The 22,371-nt window shown below is 35.8% G+C and overlaps 1 protein-coding gene across 2 annotated transcripts; it reads left to right on the top strand.

Annotated features, from left to right (window-relative positions):
* The first annotated feature begins 43 nt into the window (after nt 1–43).
* On the top strand, nt 44–22,366 carry GLMN (glomulin, FKBP associated protein). 2 transcript variants are annotated; one of them, XM_082314595.1, is made up of 19 exons: nt 44–119; nt 1,731–1,802; nt 2,298–2,423; nt 2,784–2,903; nt 3,714–3,822; nt 5,065–5,311; nt 5,808–5,907; nt 9,388–9,575; nt 10,063–10,116; nt 11,039–11,069; nt 11,440–11,529; nt 12,078–12,119; nt 12,209–12,282; nt 12,608–12,692; nt 14,911–15,020; nt 16,144–16,207; nt 19,743–19,866; nt 21,034–21,116; nt 21,251–22,365. In XM_082314595.1, exons 2-19 carry the CDS (start codon nt 1,737–1,739, stop codon nt 21,356–21,358), a joined length of 1,821 nt encoding a protein of 606 aa, XP_082170721.1. In that variant the 5' UTR covers nt 44–119; nt 1,731–1,736; the 3' UTR covers nt 21,359–22,365. The 2 variants fall into 2 exon arrangements, with proteins under 2 accessions (XP_082170721.1, XP_082170722.1); XM_082314596.1 differs by lacking the exons at nt 44–119; nt 1,731–1,802 and having other exon boundaries at nt 2,331–2,423; nt 2,831–2,903; nt 21,251–22,366.
* The last annotated feature ends 5 nt before the right edge of the window (nt 22,367–22,371 follow it).

Here is a 22,371-nt window from a genome sequence, read left to right as displayed (position 1 = left end):
GTGGCCCGGGCCGGGAGCGGGGAGAGGCGGCGGCGGGGTCCTGTGGAGCGGCGGGCGCGAAGGGGAACGGCCGGTCGGGGCGGCGGGGCGGAGCGCGGCGCCAGCGGCGGCCCGCTGAGGTGAGGGGAGGGGAGGGGAGAGTGGCCTTGTGCTTTTTTTTTTATAATTCATCCGTGTGTTAAAGGCTTGCGTTGGCAGCCTCTTTGTACTGGCCCGCGCGTTGTACCCCGCCTAGGGAAGGGGCTGAGGTATATGCTCATCGGAGAGGAGGGGGTTTGGTGAGTATTAATAGTAGAAAGTTTCACATGACTCCAGTGGCTGTCCAGTTGCCGCTGAAACCTCTGAAAAGATCGAATTAGAAACTGGATTAAGTATTAAGGCCTGAGACCGTCTGTGAGCTCAGCTGGTAAATCTCTGGAACAACACGGTGGGTGCTCAGGGCATGTTTCAAGGCTGTAAGTACATTGCAGAGTTACCGAGGGCTGAAAATGCAAGAATATTAGCGGTCAAAAGTATATTTAAGTTGTTTTGGGAGGATTAATAACATCCTGTAAAATTAAGAGCTTGAGCAGTACAACGTGTGATAATAAAGTATATGATAATGGCCAAATTAAGAGGACAGGCTAGATACATTGCTAGATTGCAGTGGCGTAAAAATGTTAAAAAAGGCTGTTGAGAATAGAAAGTGAGTTGTTTATTCTCTGAGCAATAAAATTCACACACAGATGCTTTTTAAGCTTTTGTGAGTTGCCTGTTTTTTGTAAACATCGAGGTAGCTTAGTTATCTACATGTTGTGTGATGTAGCAGAGGTCAAACATAAGAGGAAAGATTGAGTACGTTACATTTGGATGTCTGTATAAATATGGAACTTGGGTGTTTTGATGAATAGTTAGCTAATTGTCCAGGTGTAGAGGTAGTTGACATTCATAGTGATCTTATAACTGGGTTTAGGCACATGGAATTTCTTAAAACTATAAGGATTATGACTGCTGCTATGATATATCACATGGATAACCAAGCCTGATGGTTTTTTTTTTTGTAGTTCATCATCCTGACTGTGTAAAACTTTGTACTTAACATTACTCAAATGTTTAACTTAACTGTTTTTAGCAAGAAAGTTTTAAATTATAGTGTCTAGAGGTAAAAGGCCACTGAACTAGCCCAGCCTAGACACTAGAAAGAAATAAATGATATTGCATATGTAATCTTGATTGGACTGTTGATATAAACTGGCACGGCGGTCGGATCAGTTGTGCACATCCCAGGCATCGGGTTAGAGTGTTTCAGTCACAGCTGAGCAGGAGCTCCGCTGGTGAGAATAGTCACAGAAAACGTAGTGTATCATGGGCATCCACGCTTGGTGTGCAGTGAGACCAGACTTGCTCTGTATTAGCTGCAGTTTTCAATGTATCTGCCTAAGTAGTAGCTGAGGCCTCCTGACTTCTTAAGATGACCCTGATACTACTTGAAAAATTGCTTGCCTGTACATAGAATGCAGGTTGTTTCCTGTCTGTAGAGCTGTCTCCCGCACATATAGGGAGTAGAATAATACAGTGTACAGTTCTTAAATGCGTTTTTCCTGTTTTTTTAAATCATGTGGTCTTCGTAATATCTGTCTGTTTAGGTTGTTCTCATTCTTCTATTGGCACTTTTTTGAATAATGTGATTATTTTTCAGTCTCTGTTTTTACTTCATGTGTTTTAATACTGCACCCTTTAATTTATAATAGTTTTCAATGCCAGAAGAACAAAGTCAAGCTATAATGGCAGTTGATGAACTTCAAGCCATCATACAAAGATGCGTAAGTAGTTTTCTTTCCATAAAAGTAACAAGTGTAAGCAGTGTGTGTTTCTCTTCATATATTATAATTAAAACCAAAATGACCCCAGAACACAATACGGTTGTTAGGAGAACTCCTCATTGGGCAGCTAAGTTCAGTCTCCATGCTTCATTGACTTTTCTGTGGTGCTTATCGCAAGATGCTTGATAACTTCTGCTTCTTGGAGAAAGAAGTGTTCTTGTACTCAACAGTAACTGTCTGAAGTAACAAAATCCTAGCAGGTTGTTGTAGAAAATACATCTTCCAAACAATGTGCTGTAGTCTAGACTTAGAAAGTGCTGTTGGAATACTGCTTTGTCTTCTGTAGTAGCTCTTCGTAGCTTTTTAATATGTGAAAGATGTTATACAAGAAAAGATAAGTTACAATGACACTACGTTTAATTTTGATGTGAAAGCTTGGATTTTCTTATTTGCCTTCTATAAGTATGGAGTTAAACGTGCATATTTTCTTTCTAGCAAATTCTGGAAGAAGCTGATTTCAAAGGAGAAGACTTCAATCTGTTTCAGGTAGCAGGTCAGAAATGTTTAGAAGATGGGTATGCAGCTCAGTTATTAGAAGTAATTCAAAATGAGAAAAATAAGGTGAGTTTAAGTTTACTCTATATATTAGTTGTGCACTAACATAATGTTAAATAGATAAAACTGCTTACTAAAAAGGGAAAGCTACTTTCACTGTGGAGCAAGCCTGTACATATGAATAGTTAATATGTTGCTCTGTGTTAAGTGCACATTCTTGTGTAACTTCAGGTAGCTCACAGAAACCAAGTCACAATAATCTTAACAAAACCATTAATAACTATTTTTCAGGGAGTTAAGCAAAGAGAAAAGAGAGGACTAAAGCGTAATTAAGAGAAAGTGACAGTTTTGGCCTTCATATGTACAATCTTTCTGGGTTTAGAAGATGTCTAGTTTTGGTTTATTCTCTGAAAATCTGGTTTTTAGGTTATCATCAAGAATATGGGTTGGAATCTCATCTCTCCTCTTGTTAGATGTATTTTCATGTATAAACAGGAAGATGATAAGCGAGAACACTGCCTGAAGATACTAGATCAGTTGGCACAGGTATGTTTTTGAAATATATGGTTATAATACAATAATTGTAGGGAAGGGAGAGATCTTAATTTCCCCTCTGATTTCTAAAGGGAATAAGGCATGAATACTTCTGGGTTCTTCGGTCTGTTTCTCATAGCTTTTAAACTCATGGGCCAGTTTCATCTGAAGTAGACACAGGCTTAGTGTTCTCAGAGATGATTAACCTCTTACAAATCTTGTGAAATTAGTAACTGGGCAAAACAAAGAGACATAATGTTACCCAGAAGAAAAAGGCAGATAGAACTCATAAAGTTTTTGACAGCCATCTGCAGTCAGAGCAGCCACAGCAATACTACCTCTTGTTTACTGCAGATACAGTATGACAATGAGTACCTGATGACTCTGATGGAGTGGTAGGGGAAAAAAGTTTTAATCTCTAGAAAACTAGTTCCCTTTCATTCATGTACTTAAAAAACAACTTGCAAACTCTATAGCTTGAGTTAAATTCACACTGAAGTTTTTCGTTTCTTTTTATGCTGAAGGATTACTTTGCTAAGGTACTGTGAGGTTTTTATAGATCATAAAAATCAAGTTTAGTGTTATTATTTATTATTATATGTTTTCAACTTATATGAAAGTGTACATACATATACAATCTACGGAAGATGTTAATTGTAGGGAAGTACTTATTGTTTCATATTTGTTTCCTTAAAGATTATCTTGGATGTTCAGATCTGCTTTCTTGATGTTCAGGAACTTCTGTACTGAAGTTTGCTTGTGATGAATTTTTTAGCTTATGACCATGGTGATTAAAAAATACGCATTGTTCCTCTCCTGCAGCTATGCAATCCGAAGGAACTTTTTTTAGGTTTACTCGAGCAGATTGAGCAGACCTCTGGAGAGCAGGTGTGCCAGACTGTCATGTTATTGCTTCAGCCTTTGCAGACAGGTAAGATGCACTTTCTCGTGTGATTTCTGAATTAAATTATTTTCTCATTTATTTATCAAATCAGTTTAGCCTTTGCTGGAATAGTTTCAGAGTATGTCTGTCCTGACAGGCTTTACAGCCCATTATATTCTGCAAAAAAACAGAAGGTATAATTTTCATGCTTATATTGGCCTGTTAGAAAAAGATTTTAGATGGGATTAATGGCATAAGTTGAAAAATAAATATTCGGCTATTTTTCATCATTTACAAGAATGTGGTCCTGTGACAGTTCTATTTAGAGGTGTAAACTATTCATACTGTTGTTTCAGAAACAGAGAATTACATGTATTTGTGAAATTCTTCATTATTTAACTTCTAAAATACACAATTCCATATTTTCATAGTATAAACCTTTTATTTCAGATTGAAGCACGTTGAAATATTTGATTGGTGGGGGGGGAAGCATTCTTCTGGCTTATAAGTAAAACCTAAAAATGTTGGTTTTGGACACCCACTAAGTAGGTAACAAGTAGTAGTTTTTGTTGTGATATGTGAGATGAAATCAGGTGTCTTGTATCAAGTTTAAGTCTGATTGTACCAGTCTCTGAGATGTGTTACTGAATTATGTTAGAATTTAACAAGAATTTAACATTTTGGTAATTAGAAGTATATGTTTTTTTGGATAGCCAATCTGCAGACAGCCTGCACTGAGTGCAGTTTAAGTGGAGAGCCACTTGTGCTATATCCTCAGCCTGGGAGCCCCTCTGTTGGTTCTGCTGTGGAGTATAGAACAGTTCTGAGCTGCTTCAGGTAGAGTCAGATCTCAGCAGAAAGGTTGGGCCATTGCCTCTGGTTTTGCCAAGGACAGAAGGAGTCAAGCAATAAAGCAAGAATAAATCAGTTTTCCAGGTCAGATAAATGAATATTATTTCTCTTAGACTAGTTCTAGAAAGACAGATTTTTTTTCAGTCCTTATCACGGTGCTACAGAGAAAGGAAGAATGTGTTGAAATGCATGGCTGCTTTAGTATTTGTCATTCTCAAATATATGGTCATCTGAACTACAGCACATTAAAGTAGCTGATGATGTTTAGTCTTGCTGGATTTGCTCATGTGATTTCAGGTATCGTTCCTTCTTGCCTGAAACTAAAGGATTTCTTATGTAGTCACATTGTTTTTCTTCATGTTTTCCTCTAAGTAATAACTTAATGTCTCAAAATATTCTCTCTCTTTCTCTCTTTCTCTCCCCGCCCCTTTCTCCCAGTGCTTTTGAAACTTCAGAACAAGAAGGCCTACTCAGTGGGTTTATCTTTGGCCATGATTATGAATCAGCTTACTCCCTTACCTGTACCTTATACAAAACAGCAAATACAAGAAGATAAACTTGGTCTCTGTCAATGTTGTAAGGCAGTGGTGGACTTTGCTAAACCTTTTGTGAATGAAGTTGTTAAAAACATGGAAAAGTCATCAGAATACAATGACATGGAGCTGAAAGAAGAATTATTAAAATTGTGAGCGTTTTATGTTAGTGTAATATATTCCTATAACTTAATAAAATGAACTTGGCATTTATTACATAGGCAGTAAATAAATCATCTTATTAGTGTTTTATAATGCTGCCAACTTTATATTAACTAATGTGTTATTTCAAAAAAGAAAAGCCCTAAATATGCCTTACATATTTGTGAAGTGAGAGAAGAAAGGTAAAAATAATTATTTTTTGTTTTAGTACAGGGAAATGGTAAAGAAATACTAGTCTCTGTGCTGTGAAGCTGTTCTGGTATTCTTCTGCTTCCCCTCAAATTTACAACAGTGAGGATAATCGTATTCTGGAAGTGAAGTCTAAGGAATGCTTCTTCAGGAGATGTTCTTTTTTATTCTCCTTGGAATATCAGGAATGGCAGCAGCTAATACGAACATAGACTTTATTCTTGGTCATCAATGACACTATTATAATCTGTGTTTGTGACCTTATTGGTGATTTAGTTTCACCTCTTTTTATTTCAGCTGTATGAAAAGCCTGAAATACCCATTATTGACAGCTCAGCTTGAGCAACTTGAAGGCATTGAAGAGCATCCCTTTCGGCATTTTGCAACTGAAATTATAGTAAGTGCAGTCAAAATTAATTGCAGTGTTTGCAAAACCAGTGGTCTAGTTCAGAATTACCTATAATTTGTTCTAGAGCTCATTTTGGTTCCTTTATTGGTGAGTGGGATGATTTACTGGGCCTTGTAAGATAACGCAGGTAGATAAAGGTCTAGAACAGTTCCACGTCTCATCTCTGGAAATTACAAATCTTGCAGATACAGTTTTGCTCCTTATAAACCAGTCTGGACTGCTCTCTGAATCAGCAGCTGCTACTTTGCTGTAACAGCTGCATTTTCTTGGTGGTGTATGATTTTATTAGAATATCTAAAGGATTGTCTTTGCTGCAGTATTATGTCAAGGCAAAATCTACATGTTACCTTTAATCCAAGTGTTGCACAGAGAGAAATCTCTAATATGCCTAGTGCAGTGCCTGCTGACTATTAAAGAATATAAATTGATGCTTGACTGCTGCTGATGCTATAGCTGGAAATTCATCAGGAACACGTCCACTCCATGCTACCAATGCAGTTACTCTGGTTTTGAATGTTTTACATAGCACCTATGTTTTATTAGAGCAAGATTATTGTGGGTATAGATAATTTTACTTAAATTTGCAGCAAAACCAAGCCTTATAAGGACATAGTCAAGTACAGTCCACGTGTATGTTGGAACACACAATATGTGTATGTTTTCAGAAATAGGACTAGGTGTGATTAATAAAGTTACAGCAGGTAGAGCTGTGCTTTGTTCATGTTTTGAATGTGGTAAAGAATATTTCCTCACCTGCATGTACCCAAATGTAGTGGCTTGACCCCAGCTGGTAGCAAAGCCCCCACCCAGTCACTGAGCTACCCCCCCCCCCCCCCCCCCCCCCGCAGCAGAATGGGGAAGAGAATCTGAAGGGCAAAGGCAAGAAAAACTCATGGGTTGAGAAAAAGACAATTTAATAAGTGAAGGAAAAAACCACAAGTGATGCAATCAATGGCAGTCGCTTACCACCTCCTACCAGCAGACTGATGCCCAGCCAGTCTCTGAACAACAGTTAATCTGAAAAATACTACCTCCCCCACACAATGTGTTGCTGAGCGTGATGTTATATGGTATGGAATATCTCTTTGATCGGTTTGGGTCAGTTGTCCCAGCTGTGTCCCCTCGCAGCTTCTCACGCCCCCTCTGCTTGCTCGCTGAGGGGCAGAGTAAGAAACAGAAGGCCTTGACGCTGTGCAAGCACTCTTCAGCCATAGCTGAAACACTGGTGTGTTATCAACACTGTTTTGGTCACAAATCTAAAACACAGCACCATGTGGGCTGCCATGAAGAAAATCAACTCCATGCCAGCCAGACCCAGTGCACCGAATTTAAAATACCTGTAAATACCAGTTGTCTCTCATTTTCAAATGTGTGGTTATACAATGACTTTGTGTTGGGCTGATGAAATGAAAGAACCTTCTTGACAGCCAGGTGCTGGATTATTTTGTAACAGTTTATTCAGAAACAGGCTGGTAAATCTTACAGTGAAATATAAGGGCGGAAAATATTCCCAGTACTAAATGGAGTCTTCCCTCAGGATAGCCAATGTTCGGTAACACTGAGTAGACAGTAACAGCTCATTTGTATCACGATTGCAGCTCACGTCTTCAACTCTTATAAAACAAGCTGACCTTTTTAAACGTATAGGAGAACTGAGCATTAAATAACTATTAACTGGTTATTAATATTTACTGTTAACAAAAATACAATTCTGGTTTTGATAACTGGCCATTACAATTCTTTTCTGTAAGTTGTTTTATTAACTATGGGTACACTTGTTTCTCATGTTAACATCGACTGTATTAAAGAACAAAGTTAGGTTTGAGCTTTGGACTTTGTTCTACCTTGTTATCCCTGGTTAAAGGAGGAAAATTCACAAGTTGAATACAGAAGGACAGAAGTCAAAGAATGCCTGGAGCTATGTGAGAGGGAAATGGAAGTTACAGAGAAGGTAGAGTGGGGGTGAAGCTGGCTGAGGGACAGAGGAAATCCAGCTATTGGAGGAACATGGCTGAAATGGCTGTGAACTATGAACTAGGGAGTCAGAAGAAAGACAGCTTTTTATATGATACAGTGGAGGAATTAGTCCTAGAAGAGCAGAGAGACTGGGTCAGAGTGTCATTTTGGGGGAGGGAATGGCACTCTAAGACTTGATGAGTTTCAAAAGGAAGACTTGGAGCCAGCTGGGATGAGGAAAGCACACATAAATACACTCTGTATGTGTGTGCAAATGTGCATGCATGCAGAGGAAGTCTGGAGGTTGCCATGTGATGCAACCCTGTTTCTTCTGGAATTTGTGTTTAAAAATCTAAGCATTTTTGCACTCAAAATTCTATATCCAAATGTTAAGATTGTAAAGTGAAGCACACTAAGCAGTTAGCAAAACTTTTGGTTGTTTTTCAACCATAATTAGGTTTTCTGTCGTGATCACATCCATTTTTTTCCACAGCATGTCTCAGCATAGGATGGAACTGCTGTGTGATCGATCAGGGTTGTGCAATGAAAGAGAATCTTGTCTCTGACACCTTTATTTCATTTATTGCAGGACTTTCAGGGTATGCAGTGAAGGAGGCAGGGATTACCAGAACATGATCTCATGGTTAAGATAGTTGAAGGGTGCTGTGAGAAACTGGCTTTTTATCCTGCCTCTCCTGTTGAGCACAGTCTGAAACCATGTTTTTTATGCTAATTATGAATTACCTTTTCTTCATTTTCTCAAGAAATTCACTTTTGCTGTTTGTGGAATTGGGTAATGAGAGCTGCAGCTAAGGTTAGTAACGTCATGCTTTGACTATATGACATCTTGTGTAATCCTGATTTTCCAAAATGAGATCCCAGATATTCAGTTTGGACAACCCCAGAAGAGTGAGTTAACATTGGTCTCGCTGTTTCTTCATAATATGTACAATAAGAGTTATGCTGCCTCCTAATCCACATGAATGTGTGTGGCGGGGGAAAAAACGCACTAGTATTTGTGAAGTACTCAGGTGTCATTGTATTGTGCATCACTGGAAAGAAAGGCCATACAGAGCATTCTGATTTTACAGCAGGACTTGCCTTTAGCAGATAAACATTGTGTTGCATATTGATTAGTGAGCAGAAAACAAAATACTGAGTATTCCGTGATCTGAAAAACACGGGTCCTGTCGCATAATGTGATCACGAAGCTCTCATTATTCATAGCATTGTGGATAAGGGAGTCAAACTAGGGTTTTGCAGGGTGACTTTGTTTTGTGTTTTGCTAACTTTTGAGTGCTTGACTTTGCTATCTTAGTATCATTCTTCTAACAGTAGTTATTTTTCCTGCAGGGTCTTTTTTGTGTATATATCATAAATACAAAATATTTATATTCATTTATACGTATGCTATGTAAGAGAATTTACTGTAAATACAGTTAAAGCTTTGAAACTTAATTGGTATACAGGTCCTTTAAAGGCAACTATAGTCAATCTATCTTTCTGTTTTAGGACATTTTGTGGGATATAAGAGAATTGATACCGTTAGTGTTTTTGCATTGTAAAGACAAAAGTCCACACTGGGAGAATGAGGAGTTTGCGGACATAGAGCGAAAGAATTCTGCAGATTCTTTGGCATGTCTGTCATATCTGATGTTTGTTCAGCATTTTGGTATTGATTGCTTTCCAGTGGTATTTAGGTAAGAACTATTCTTCCTCACTTATCGTAAGTCTGTACTTTGAAGATTCTTTCTGAGCAGAAGAAAACTTTTTAATGTGTGAAGTTATGAATGAAAACTGTGTATTTCACGAGTACTTGCTTTATGTCCACCTTTATGCATTTATATTTTATGTAGCTTATATTATATACATAAGAACATACCCCAGTCCTGCAGATTACTCTATTACAGTTTAATTTTAGATGAGCTGTCCTTTTAAAGAAACTGGTAGGGTTAGTCACATGCTGAAAATTAACATGTATTAAATTTTCAGTTGCATATTTATAGACAGTTTCCACGTAAGAGTTATTAACAGCAATTTGACTTACTATTTTGTGTCTATTTCAAAATTATTAATTTTATATTTTCAGAAATTGAAAAAAAAATACTAATCCTGTCAAATATATTAACTATGTGCAAATGTATATGGCTTATGCAGTTTAATGTAAACCTAATTTTTCTCTTTTAGTCCATCATACCTTCTGCAATGCAATATGACTCATATTGAAGTGCTACTGAAAAGGTAGGGTTTGTGGTATTTGGAGTTCTAAACAGTGGGTGTGATCTTTTATAGTAATTCATAGAATCAAATTTCGAATATACCAGATAAGTTCAGAGGAGGTTTTTAAATGTGAGAATTAAAATGGCAAGTTCCACAAGATGGCTTCTTTTACTAAGAAGTATAAAAAGTTGTCTAAAACATTGATTTATTGTTTTCAGCTTGTATTGTGGTATCATTTTTAGAAACTTTATTCTGAAAATGCAAAATTAACGTCTCTTAAACACATGCAGAATAATTAGAGTGTATATTTACTTGTACTTCTGTAACAATTAGTTTACAACTAGAGAAGACTATCGTGATAGTATTTATTTGAATGTATTCTGATACGATATGCAATCTGATTAAAGGTCAGGCTTTCTAAAGGAAACCAGACTTTTCTATATACTGTGATTATTTCACCTTCCATAATCAGCAGTGTTGACCAAATAGTTTCTAGCACTGCTATAGAAGGGAAGTTTCGCATTATGACTGCTTACCTGGTAAAATTTAAACAAAACTTCCTGGTCTTTTCAGTTTAGGATCTGCTGTGTTTTTCTTAGGCTTGCAGGACTATGCAAATGGAATCATCTAGGAAAAGTTTAATTTTCTTTGTTAATCAATGTCTTGGTACCTGTGAGATATGAGATGTTACTTTTGAGCATTTATAAATATTGAGGAAAAAAAAAAAGTCATTTTTGACCCTGAAGAGTCTGATTTTCAACTTTTCATCAGCCAGTTTATTTTAAAAATCTTTGAGAGGAATAATGAAGATACTGTATTTAGAAAATAGAATGAAAAATGTTGAGGGACAAGTTCTTTTTGATGTCTGTTCTAGTATTTCGTCTGAAATATTAACAGTGTCTTTTTAATTAACTTAAATTTGATAATGTTTCTTTTTTTCTAGAACAGAAGAATCTATGTTATCTAAAGGACTTGTAAGTTTTCTTTTAATCAAATTTTCAATGTTAGAATGTTTATTTTTTTCCAGTTTAAGTAATGGTAAAACTTGAGTTTCCCTTTCTAAGAAAGGTACAAATGATAGTTCAGATAATAGTTTCAGAAATATTTTGAGGCTTAATTAGGTATTCTTCAGTTTTACAAACACTTATATTTATTGAACTTTACACACATGCGTAAATGTTTAAATTACCATTATCATTTACATTTGTAGCTCCTAGGAACTTTGGATATGTGAATGAGCATTTATAGTGAAGGCGGTTTTAGCCATGAAATGTTAAGCATATAGATTAATGTCTTATACATGTGCAAAATGTTGGCAGCTTTTTTTTTTTCCCCCACCTGCAGGACCTGTTTGAGAGCTGTTTATTGAGAATAGAAGATAATAGCCTTCTCCATCAGTATTTAGAATTCAGAGATTTTATTAACGTACCTCAGGTAATAAGAAGCAGTGTACAGAAGTCTTTAAAGTTTGAGTATAAATAATATCTAGCTGTCTTGTAGCTGTTTGAGAGAGGACATACTACTGAACCTTTGTATGCTTGTGTCGTTAAATTGAAACCTTCAGTGTCGTGCTATACAGAATTGATTGTCTTTTCTACCTGCTACAGCATGACGTTTCAGTGACAAAATATACTTAGTGTATGTACAGGCCATTGAGGCAGGTGGGCACTGATCTTAGCTGAAAGATGATGCTTGCTCATTTTTGCCTCTTCCTTGCAAATCTGCTGCTTGACTGCATTCTTATTTGGACCCAACAGTATGAGAATAGTAGTCTTGTGTATCAGCCCTGGGATTTCAACCACTGAAGCTAACGTGAATTTCTCTGATGAGAATCTTCTCATAGGCATGGTTTTGTGGGCTGTGGGTTTTTTGGTTTTGGTTGTGGGTGTTTTTTTTTTAATGTCTTGAATAGATTTTACTTAGTGTGATGTAATGTAATAATGTATGTAACTAGAAATTATGTTTTCTCTGTCTAACTGCAGGATTTGGTGAAAGTTATGACCCTTTGTCCCATAGAACATCTGGTATGTAATGGGACCTACAGAATCAGTTAAATGCTGAATTTATTTAATTAGAATTAATCTGATAACATCTTTTTTTTTTTTTTTTTTAGAGAAAGAAGAGTTTAAATATTTTGCAGTTGTTCATAGACAAGTTTGATGCAGAGGGAAAATATACATTATTCAGGTATGCATCCAAATTACTGTAGGCTGTGTAATATCAGCTTTATCACAGCTTAATTGCATAGATACAATGATTTCTGACAGAGTTTTTATCTGGTAAACCACATTAATTTTACTATGTTAATTTTTTTAATAAATAATGAATTACAATTTTCTCACATAAAATCAGCTGTCTTATGTAAGCTTGTGTTTAAAGGTTACATAGTCATTTTGCTGTGGTAAAACTCCCACTTAGTGCATAAGGCCATAATGTTATCCAAGTTTTGAGCTAACTATATAGGCAGCTTTGAAGAGGTAATATCATTTTTTGTTTGTTTGTTTGTTTGAAGGTGTTTACTGAAGACAAGCAACCATGCTGGTGTGGAAGGATACATTATTAAAAACATAAAAGATCAGATTCACTTATCGTTAACGGTGAGGCTATTACCAGTAAAAAACAAGTTGCCATCTCAAAATTCTATTGGTATTATGTTGAGAAAATGTGTACACCTTAAGCTTTGAGTGATGCATTAAAAAAAATACACTTTGAAAAGAAACGTAAGATTGGGAAAACATGTAATTAAAATATTAACCTTTTCTACATATGTATTTTTACATTATAATTTTACAAATCTGTCTTTTAATTGCACAATCTTACTGTATTTTTCTAAGAAGTTATTATCTTTTCTGTGCTTGAAAATACATGCTTCTTTCTTAAAGAGGAACTACTTAGTATATTGTTTTATCGTCACAGTTCCTCATTTCTTGAATATAATTCAAATGCTACAGTCCAGACAGAATTATTAATTCTTTCTTGGTTTTTATGATGACAGTCAGCCTTATATTATGAGTGCTTCACAAATGTTAAATTCATCAGAAAGGGTTGAGGTAGATCAAAGCCATTTAAATCTTATATTTTATAATCATTTATACTGGGAAGTTGGAAAAATTAATTAAAAATAAATTATTAACTCTCTCTCTTTCTCTTTTTTTTTTTTTTTTTTTAACTGCTTAGGGCCTTTTCCAAACCAAATTTGATTCTCAAGGATACTGCCTTTTGTCAAATAGGACAATATAATAAATTCATGTATATTTTATGCTAGCAAAATTATGTTAGAAAACAGGAAATTACTATTTATTAGATCATGGTCTGTCCTGTATATTGAATCAGCAGGGGTGAAGAAGATGATAATACGAAAACGGTTACAAAAGGGGCTTGCACCAAAATTGAATAAGTAAAAGTATATTCTGAAATTTCCTTACTAATTAATTTTTTGACTATGCAGCTTCATAATTCTCTTAATACATTTCTTCCGCGTAGAGTTCCCTGGCTGTCAAAAAGACAAATAATTTTAAAATTTCATCATATGAATTTGAATATTCCTGGGTTGTTGCAAAGAATTCTGCTATAGACATAAGGATAACAATTTCCTATTGCTATCCATTTATTTCATCTTAGTTTTTGTGCCCAGCTAGTCTTAAATCTTTCCAGGACCCTCACCTGATCTGACTTAACAAACCGTTACCCTTCATGTCTACTTATCTAATCTCAGTTTTCCTTCCAATCCATTTCTGGCTTTGTCCTGGTTTCTCCTCTTGTCTAGCTTTTGCCCTGTGTATGATATCTCTTCCCCCACCCCTCCCCACCTTTACCTGGGATAAGGACGTGGCCAACATGGGATCTCTGCAACAACTCCGTGCTTTCAGCTTCATTGTACTGATGTGAAATAGCCTTCTGAAGAGGCTGCAAAACTTTCAGAGAGAAGTGGGCTCACTTGCTCTTTGGGAATGATGGGCGCACCCTTAAGTTAGCACCAGTGCAGGGAGGCTCAACCATCCTCACTGAGGAGGGAATTTTCAGGGGTCTTAGCTGCAAGGCCTTAAAAAACTTCCAGTAAGCAAGTGAGAAAGGTGGGGGTTTTTTGTTATTTTGCCCCTCCTCACTTCATAATTTGTTGTAATTTAGGGGAATTTTTGTGAAAATAGCGAGTGGTCTGTCTGTGATGCACAAGACATCAGAATAATTATGTTCTGCCACTTCAAAACCTAGTACTCTCCATCTTATGCTTAAATGATTCTCCCTTCCGTCCTCTCCCTGCTCCCTCTTTCAGAAGAAAGTAACTGACTGCCCTTCCTCTATCAAAGAACCATAGAGTTGAAGGTCTGCTTTACTTGAAAACATTGCTAGGAGTTGTGGGTTTAGAAATATGCAAAGAAAACTTAAAACACCTTATCTTTAAAAAAAATTGTGACACTACTATTAGGAAATTAATAGAGTCTCTGGTAAAGATAGCTAATTGTTCCAAACCTCAGTATAAAAAAAGAGAGTGCCTGGTACAATTTGCTAAGTTTATGTAAGCAAATATTAACTATATAGATGGTGATATGGTGATAAGGTGGACAATCTATTCTGATCAAACTGAGAAGAACAGCTTGGCATGAAGAGACAAAGTGGAGAGGATTATGAAGAGACTAGTTTGCATACTTCAATCACATGTACTAATAAGAAAATATTGCTTCCAGTGTTTGATTTCTTTTTTTTTTTTGCTTTTCTGTTTTCCCAAAATTGTTGTTAAATTATTTAAGATTTATTTAAGATATCTTTAAGATTTAAATTTTGCACTCAGCTAAACTTTTTGTCTCATTTTTTCAGAAGCCATGTGACAACATTTGGTTTACAGGACATCACCTGATCTCCCTTCTCGATTTAGTGCTTTTGCTTCCAGAAGGTGCTGAGACAGATCTTCTGCAAAACTCAGATAGGTGAGTTGTAATCACAGTTAGAGGCTTCTCTCCTTTTTAATCACTCAAAAAGACTTCAAACTACCTTACTACAATGGGAGGTACGCTGTCATGTAATTAATGAGGTGACAGCATCAGTGTATTTTAAACTAGAAAAGTGATCACTTATTTCAACCATCCTTTCAACTAACTCTGTACAGAAGAATGTCACAATGCTATTACATTGGTTTTAACAGTAAGAAAGGAATTCCTTCTCCATTCCCTGAGGATATAAGGCCTCAGATGTCAAATTACAGAACTAATTGGTAAAGCGTTATTTGTTCAGGACTGTATGGTTTGTCAGCTTTCTGCAGAAGCAATTGGAGGAACAAAAGAAATGCGGTATGTTGTCTTACGTGACACAGGGGAATAACAATTATCGGATACAATTTACAGCACACAGCCTTTTTGAGCCTGTTTCACAGATTGCTGCTGGGAATCCGTATCTCAGGAGTGGGAATACAGAGCCACCTGAACAGCAAACACTTGCATTAAGTAATATAAAAATAACTGGAAATGTCTCTGAACATCTCTTGTATAGGACAAGTCTCTTCCTATATGATGAGTAAAGGTTGGGCTTGTAAGTCAGTAGGGTGATACCGTCCAGATGGACACGTAACTACTTAAAAACCCAGATGTGTGATCTGTACTTGCACTGTCTACCTGGAAAAGGCAATAAATAGTTTCTGCTAAACAGTATGGTAAAAGAAAAGCAAAAAGCATATTTTTAAAAAGCACTCAAAAGTAAAAATTAAATATGATAATGAAGAGAACTGTCACACTAGTTTCATACCAACTTTGGATCACCAGTGATGCATATTACAAATTCTGTAATAAGGTTCTGTCTCTTCAGAGAACTTTTTCCTTCACAATCCCCAGCCTTCTCCAATCTGCTGACAGTTTTAATCTTACTTGCAAAGAGTCAGCTGTTGTAACATGGATGTTACTGCACGCTGGTGCTCTAGACTAAGCTATATTGGTCAACAGATGAGTGATTGCATTTTGTACAGGCGGGTATTTTTAGGATGTCTGGGTAATGGACAATTTAAATTATCCCTGTAATATATATCTGTGTTCTAAATAATAGTGTATTTTTAATTCACAGGATTATGGCATCACTAAATCTACTAAGATACTTAGTCATTAAGGATTGTGAAAGTGATAATCAAGTAAGTACTAATTGATTTGAAAATGATTGATTAGCTAAGGGCTGAGAGCTGGATTCATGTGAATGCTGTTATCCTTGATTCAAAAACATGGGTTTTGGATTTTTCTTTGCAATGGTCAGTAGTCCAGAAGTGATGTTTTTATTAACTACATTAGGAGATACGTGATGTGCTATTTTATTCTGATGAAATTTGATTGCATTCATACTTAACTGTTACTGTAAACAAGCTAATCCTTTTACTCTTCCTGATGAACTGTGGTCTATGTCCATAATTTTAGAGTGTGTCACCATAAAATAACATCTCTATCAAGTATTCCCATGAGAAAAAATATTTGTTACTCTTGCTTATTGATTCGGTGGTATCCCTCAAGCCTCCAAGTGGATTTCTCTATTATAATAATAATAATAATAATAATAATAATAATAATAATAATAATAATACAAACCTTTGCAGTTCAAGAGATCCATTTTAGTCATCTTTACGCAAAGTACTTTTTGTGTAATATGCTGAAAGTTAATAGTATTAAGATTTCTGAGAAAGTATTTAATAATCATATTTAAATAGTTTTTAGCTGGGCAAAACCATCCTATATTTAGAGTAACTGTGCAGCCGTATCATAGGTACATGTTAAAAGCTTCTCTAGGTATTAGCATCAAAAAAATCCTTGTCTGTAAGATCCATCTCCTCAGGTAACAAAAGGAATGGCCACACCTACCCAATTTTCTGCTACATTGCTTTACTGGGTACAACCTAGAATGTTTTATGCACAAAGGTAACTTGCCAGCCTAAACTGCCCACCACTGTAGTTTACCTATGTTTTTATTATAGGTATACCTCTTTACATTCATTTCTCCTATGTGTGGATGTTTGAATATTTCAGAAATACTCTGCATATTTAAACCTTGCAGTATATTTAAAAAATTGAAACTGCCCTTACGTATTTTACCCATATAATATTGCACTACCTCAGTTTAAAGCAGGATTTTATAGCTTTAGTTGTAAACCCCACCTCCTTCTTCTCTATTTTTTTTCTTGTTGTTCTTTTTTTTTAGCTCTTTTCTGGCTGAAGCAGTCAGCAACATTTGTTACTGGTAGCTCAGTGCAAGCTGTATTTGTTATTCAACTGCTGTATGGCTTTTCAGCGTCACATATTATGATGGATCTGCTGTTTTTGTGTACGGTCAGTCCTGTCCACCTGCGGTTGATGGAAATGTGTTCCTGGATACTCGAAGGGGAAACTTGTTTGAATTTAACAACTGGGTCGATATATGGATTCCATATTCTAGCAGCTGATTTATAAGTGCTCTGACTTGCATTGTGTCGCTACAGCATTGAAGAGCCAATGGAATTATTGGTGTTTACTTTTCCAATTACATTCCACTACCAAATGGCTACTTATTCTAATAGTAAATGCAACTTCTGTTGACTCTTTCAAATCATTGTGTTCCACTGTTCCTCTAACTTATGCAATTCAGTAGCTTTTTATCCACTGTATCATGCAGCGAACAAGTATCACCTGATCTAGTTGAAGATGTCCATGCTCATTGCAGAGGGGTTGGACTAGATGACCTTTAAAGGTCCCTCCCAACCCAAACCGTTCTATGATCTCCTTAGTACTAAATGTTTTCATTTTTGCATTAAAATAGTTTTTTAAATCGGTGACCATTTAAAGAAAAACTGATTTTCTGTTTTAAAGTACAGTAAAGCTTTTCCTGACTTGAATAAGCAATATCATGGTCAGATGAATATTCTAACCAGCAGATAAGCATCCTAAGGTGTTTTGTTGTTCTCCCCCAGTTCCTTGACTTTCTTTATGATTTGGAGTAATAGAATTCAGCATACCATTTTCTGTTTTCTAAAACACAGAAAAAATTCTAATCTACTTTTAGAGCACTTTGAGATCTATGAATACAAGTTTTATAAGTGCCTAATGACGTTATTAGTCTAAGTAGAAGAATAATGTAGCTTGCACTGATTACCAAAACCGTAATGAAAATGAATAGTAAAAATAGCTTTCAATTGGTGCATTTCTAATTTACTATTTATGTAATTGGTTAGTATCAATAGACTATATCCATTTCTCAGATTTACAGAGTGATTACTATTTAAGTGCTCATTATGGTCCACTCAGTTTCATGTAAATGCATAGCTTCATAACAAAAGAGAATATTCCTCTTTTATTATGATTAAAAATTTATACTTAGTAGCGCACAATTGCTGTAACAATGTTCTCTAGTACCTGGCATAAAGAATGTCCCTACAGTTTGAGGAGAAAATAGCATCACCTCTTCTGCAGTTTTCCCTTAAATTTAAGCCCTGCCAGTTCTTCTTGACTTCCTCCCTGTCTCCCTTCATATAGTGCAAGTGGGGCAGAAAGAAAATGCTTCCTTTCATGTCAGTTCAGATATTTTGATTGCTGTGTAACAAGCACTTTCATTAATCAAGTTTAAAAATCAGTATTTTTCTGGAAAGTTAGTTCTTCATTTTTAGCCCCATTGTGGTGGAAGTAATTACCGGTTTTCTTATTTGACCAGTTAACTTTGTGTCATTTAGCATTAAAATTTGGTGAATTTTCCGCTGTAATCAACAATACTATTTAATGTTGAGAATTCTTATTTTTATCATCCTTACTCTGCCCTTTGAGGATACTGCCTGAAGAAAGGAGTCATATAAATGGCTCCTATATCTAAAGTCACAAAGACTGCTTTATATTTGTTTCCTTCTACGGCAGTTTTGTAACTACAAGCTTATAAGGTGCCAAGGCAGAGAAGTTTTCCTCTCATGCTGTGTAACTGTGAACAGCCTTGCTTTTGAGCATCTTTTCTTTGTATCTCTTCCTTCCTGAGTGCCATCGTTGCAACGCCTTTCACCCATACCAAAGCAGGGAGAAGTTCATGTGTCACTTTGGCTACTGCGCCTAAGGATGGGCTAGCAGCATATCTAGTTACATTCCTACAAGGCTTTTTCAACTGAATGCAATATAGACAAGATCCTTATATTTGGGGAGCATGACATTTATCAGAGCTTTCATTTGGCATAGCAATACAGCGTTAATTTGGGAATATGAATTTAAATATTTGTGCCATTTTGCTGCTGAATTATCTCAGAGGAATTTACAACTGCTGTTTACTCACTGTAGAGATTCTAGCCTGAGAAAGTAGCTAGTACCCCCCCCAACATGCCAAGATCCTTTCAGCTTTGCATACAAGAACAAGTTGATGATGTGCGTTTCCATTGCTGTAGTTATCAGCCTCCACACTAAGCTTCCCCCTGCTCCGTTTTTTTTTTTCTGTCTGCTTCATCCTCCAAGTTTCAACAAATAATGTTGAAAATGTAAGAGAGAGGGCGAGGAGCTTAAATGTCCATCATGATGCTATTCATGCTTAAATGGATGAGTCTAAATTCTTTTTTTCTTTTTCCTCCCAGCACAGAAGCGTATGTTATGAAGACTAGTCCAAAAACTCGTGCTCAAAAACTTACCGTTGCAATGCTCCATTAAAACTAATTTGTGACCTTCTCTCTTGTGCTTGAATAGACTGGTGTATGGACCACACTTGCCAAGATTGAGCAAAATTTTTTAAAACCACTGCATGTAGGACTCAATATGTCAAAAGCACACTATGAAGCAGAAATAAAGAATAAGAAAGAAAACAGAAGAGGTTAGTTCTTTTCTTTTTTTCTTTGCTTTGTTCATATTTAGAAACTTTGGAAATCCTTTGGAAACAACAAATTGATGAGTGCTGTATAGATCACGTTTTATTTAACTGCTGACACTATTCCAAATTTCAAATAATTCAGTAGTTGCTATATTTGCTATTAATAATTTTTGTAATTGGTCAGAAAAATCTGAACTCGTTTATCTCTCATCGTATTTGTAAACCTGATAGAAATGTCACATGAAGATCTTCAAAGCTTGTTCTGCATTTATGCTTTTGATGTTAAGGTTAGACAGGAGCATCTAAGTCTCTCTGTGAACATATAGCCCTTAGGTTTCATACTAGGTGTGGGAAGGTTAACAAGAGAAGAAATAATATCTGAAGGATTATATCAGAAATACCCTCTTCTGTGTTGTAAACTGTATCAGGCAGAGAAGGGGAATTTTTGTGAAGGTAACCTGTGGATATCTTTCTAAAGGGAATCCTTTAAAATGAATCGGGAAGCTTTTTCTCTAAGTCCCTCTTAACATTTCTCTAGCCTTTGACAAAGCATAAAGAGATTTGACTTCAGGAGAGAACATCTAGCTCATAATAGTAAATGGTTTAGCCTTTTTTCCCCCAATGTATAATCTTTGTAAGCATTATGCTGAATTTCAAATATGTGGTCTGAATGTAAGAGTTTTTCCCCTTAGTTTTCAGACTTGTCCTTGTAGTTTTGCCGGCTGCAAATAATCTGCCTGAAACAGAGAAGCCTGCAGCCTTTTCTTAATAAAATAACTATTTCATGTCTGGATTCATTAAGTCAAGCTAAAGAACCTTCTTCTATCTCTCTGGATGTGGAAATATTAAAAATGTATCCAAAAAAAGATGAGATGTAAGGTTTTTTTTCCTTTTAAGGAGCATTTTAGCTGTATAAAATTGTTTTGAATTGCAGATATTGCCTGTTTAGTAATGTAGTCATATGTGATATAGAAAGCGTAGAGACAGCATCCAGCTCAAACTGTCTTCCCTCTTAAGGGTCAGCACCTTCAGCCCTGTGTTTGGTCAATCCCTAGCTTTGTGTTTTTTAACAATTACTGTCTAGAAATGCTAATATATTAAATATTCTTTTGATTCTAAAAGTTATGTGAAACAGCAGCCTCATCTCTGGTTGGTTATTTTCTTCTACAGAGGCCCACAGTTCTAACACAGTTTGTTCTGTAACTGTTGGTGGGGAAAAGATGCCTGCCATGACTACTGAAATGCAGCTTCAGGTGAGTTAGCTTTTCCTTCAAAGTTATTCAGAAGTGTTGAATCTGGAGAAAAATGTCCAGGTACAGTGGGGGAAAAAACAAACCAAAAAAAATTCTTCTAATAAAAATAACATTAATCTCTTTTGCCATTTCAGGTTTTACACTCGGCTCTCTTCACATTTGATTTAATAGAAAGTGTTCTAGCTCGAGTTGAAGAACTCATTGAAGTGAAAATAAAAGCTGTAATGGATGGAAATAGTTAGGTCAGCTGACGTATTTGAATTAACGTACTACTTACAAGATTATTTTGACTATGAGACTTTAGTTGGAAGCTACCAGCCTTTAAAGAAGAGCAATGTAGAGTGGGCTCCTCTAGAAGAATTGCAAATGCTGCTCTTCCATAAGGCTTGTTGCTGTTCTTTTTTATTTTCTTTTGCTATTGTATGCGATTCAGAGAGATGACCTATTTACTGAAGTACTTCTCTTCAGAATCTGATGCTTTTTCTTCAGTTTAGAAACTAAAAACAAGGGGATTTTTTTGTTCTTATGCTGTGGCAGGGAGGTATGGTTGTGCATTTATTTTTCTGTTAATTTTCAAAATTTGTTAGATAAGAGTTGCTGACTGGTGTTGTGAATTACAAAGATTTTTATAAAGTGGCTGGAGAACCATTAATTAAAAAGCACTGTTTAAGCACAAGGTATTTTTATTAGCACTTTTTAATGTTGAACAAACAAGCTTCTGTGTTTACAAACAGGACTGTAAGGTATAGATAGATAATAGTAGAAACACTATGGCAAAGGAAACCAGGTTTAAAGAAAAACATGTCAACTTTGAGCCAAATAAGATGTTAAAACTTAGTAACACAACACACACACAGTGTGTTTTTTAAACACAAGTGTTAAGATTTCATACGTATACCTGTTTATGCATGGGAAACCTATATTTTGGAATTGTTTTGATCATCCTTATCTTTCATGATAAAGTTTTCCTTAAGATATATTAAATATTTTGGGAAATTATTATAAACAGATGAGCTCATAGTTTCAGAATCAAGTTAAAAATAAGGATGGCTTTTCTATAGTGCAGTTAAATCACTTTTTTTTTTTTTTTTTCTTAGAATGCACATTTGGTATAATGTATGCTATTTTTCACTGTATAGTTATTTAATATAAATTCTCATTCCAAATGCATAAGTTGTATATACAGTCTTTGGAAATGTAACTATATTTTTAAGAACATTCTATATTTTGTTTAAAATGTAGCCACGCTATTTAT

The sequence above is a fragment of the Platalea leucorodia genome (genome assembly GCF_965183815.1).
Source record: "Platalea leucorodia genome assembly, chromosome: 5".
NCBI lineage: Eukaryota > Metazoa > Chordata > Aves > Pelecaniformes > Threskiornithidae > Platalea > Platalea leucorodia.
Note: the sequence above shows the minus strand (reverse complement) of the source record. Positions and strands in the feature narration are given on the sequence as shown.

Excerpts from the sequence above, each read along its gene's own strand:
- GLMN (XM_082314595.1), top strand. The coding sequence starts at position 1,737 with ATGCCAGAAGAACAAAGTCAAGCTATAATGGCAGTTGATGAACTTCAA. Across the intron at positions 3,823-5,064 it reads GCTTCAGCCTTTGCAGACAG|TGCTTTTGAAACTTCAGAAC; the intron begins GTAAGATGCACT and ends CCTTTCTCCCAG. Across the intron at positions 16,208-19,742 it reads ATTGTGAAAGTGATAATCAA|ACTGGTGTATGGACCACACT; the intron begins GTAAGTACTAAT and ends GTGCTTGAATAG.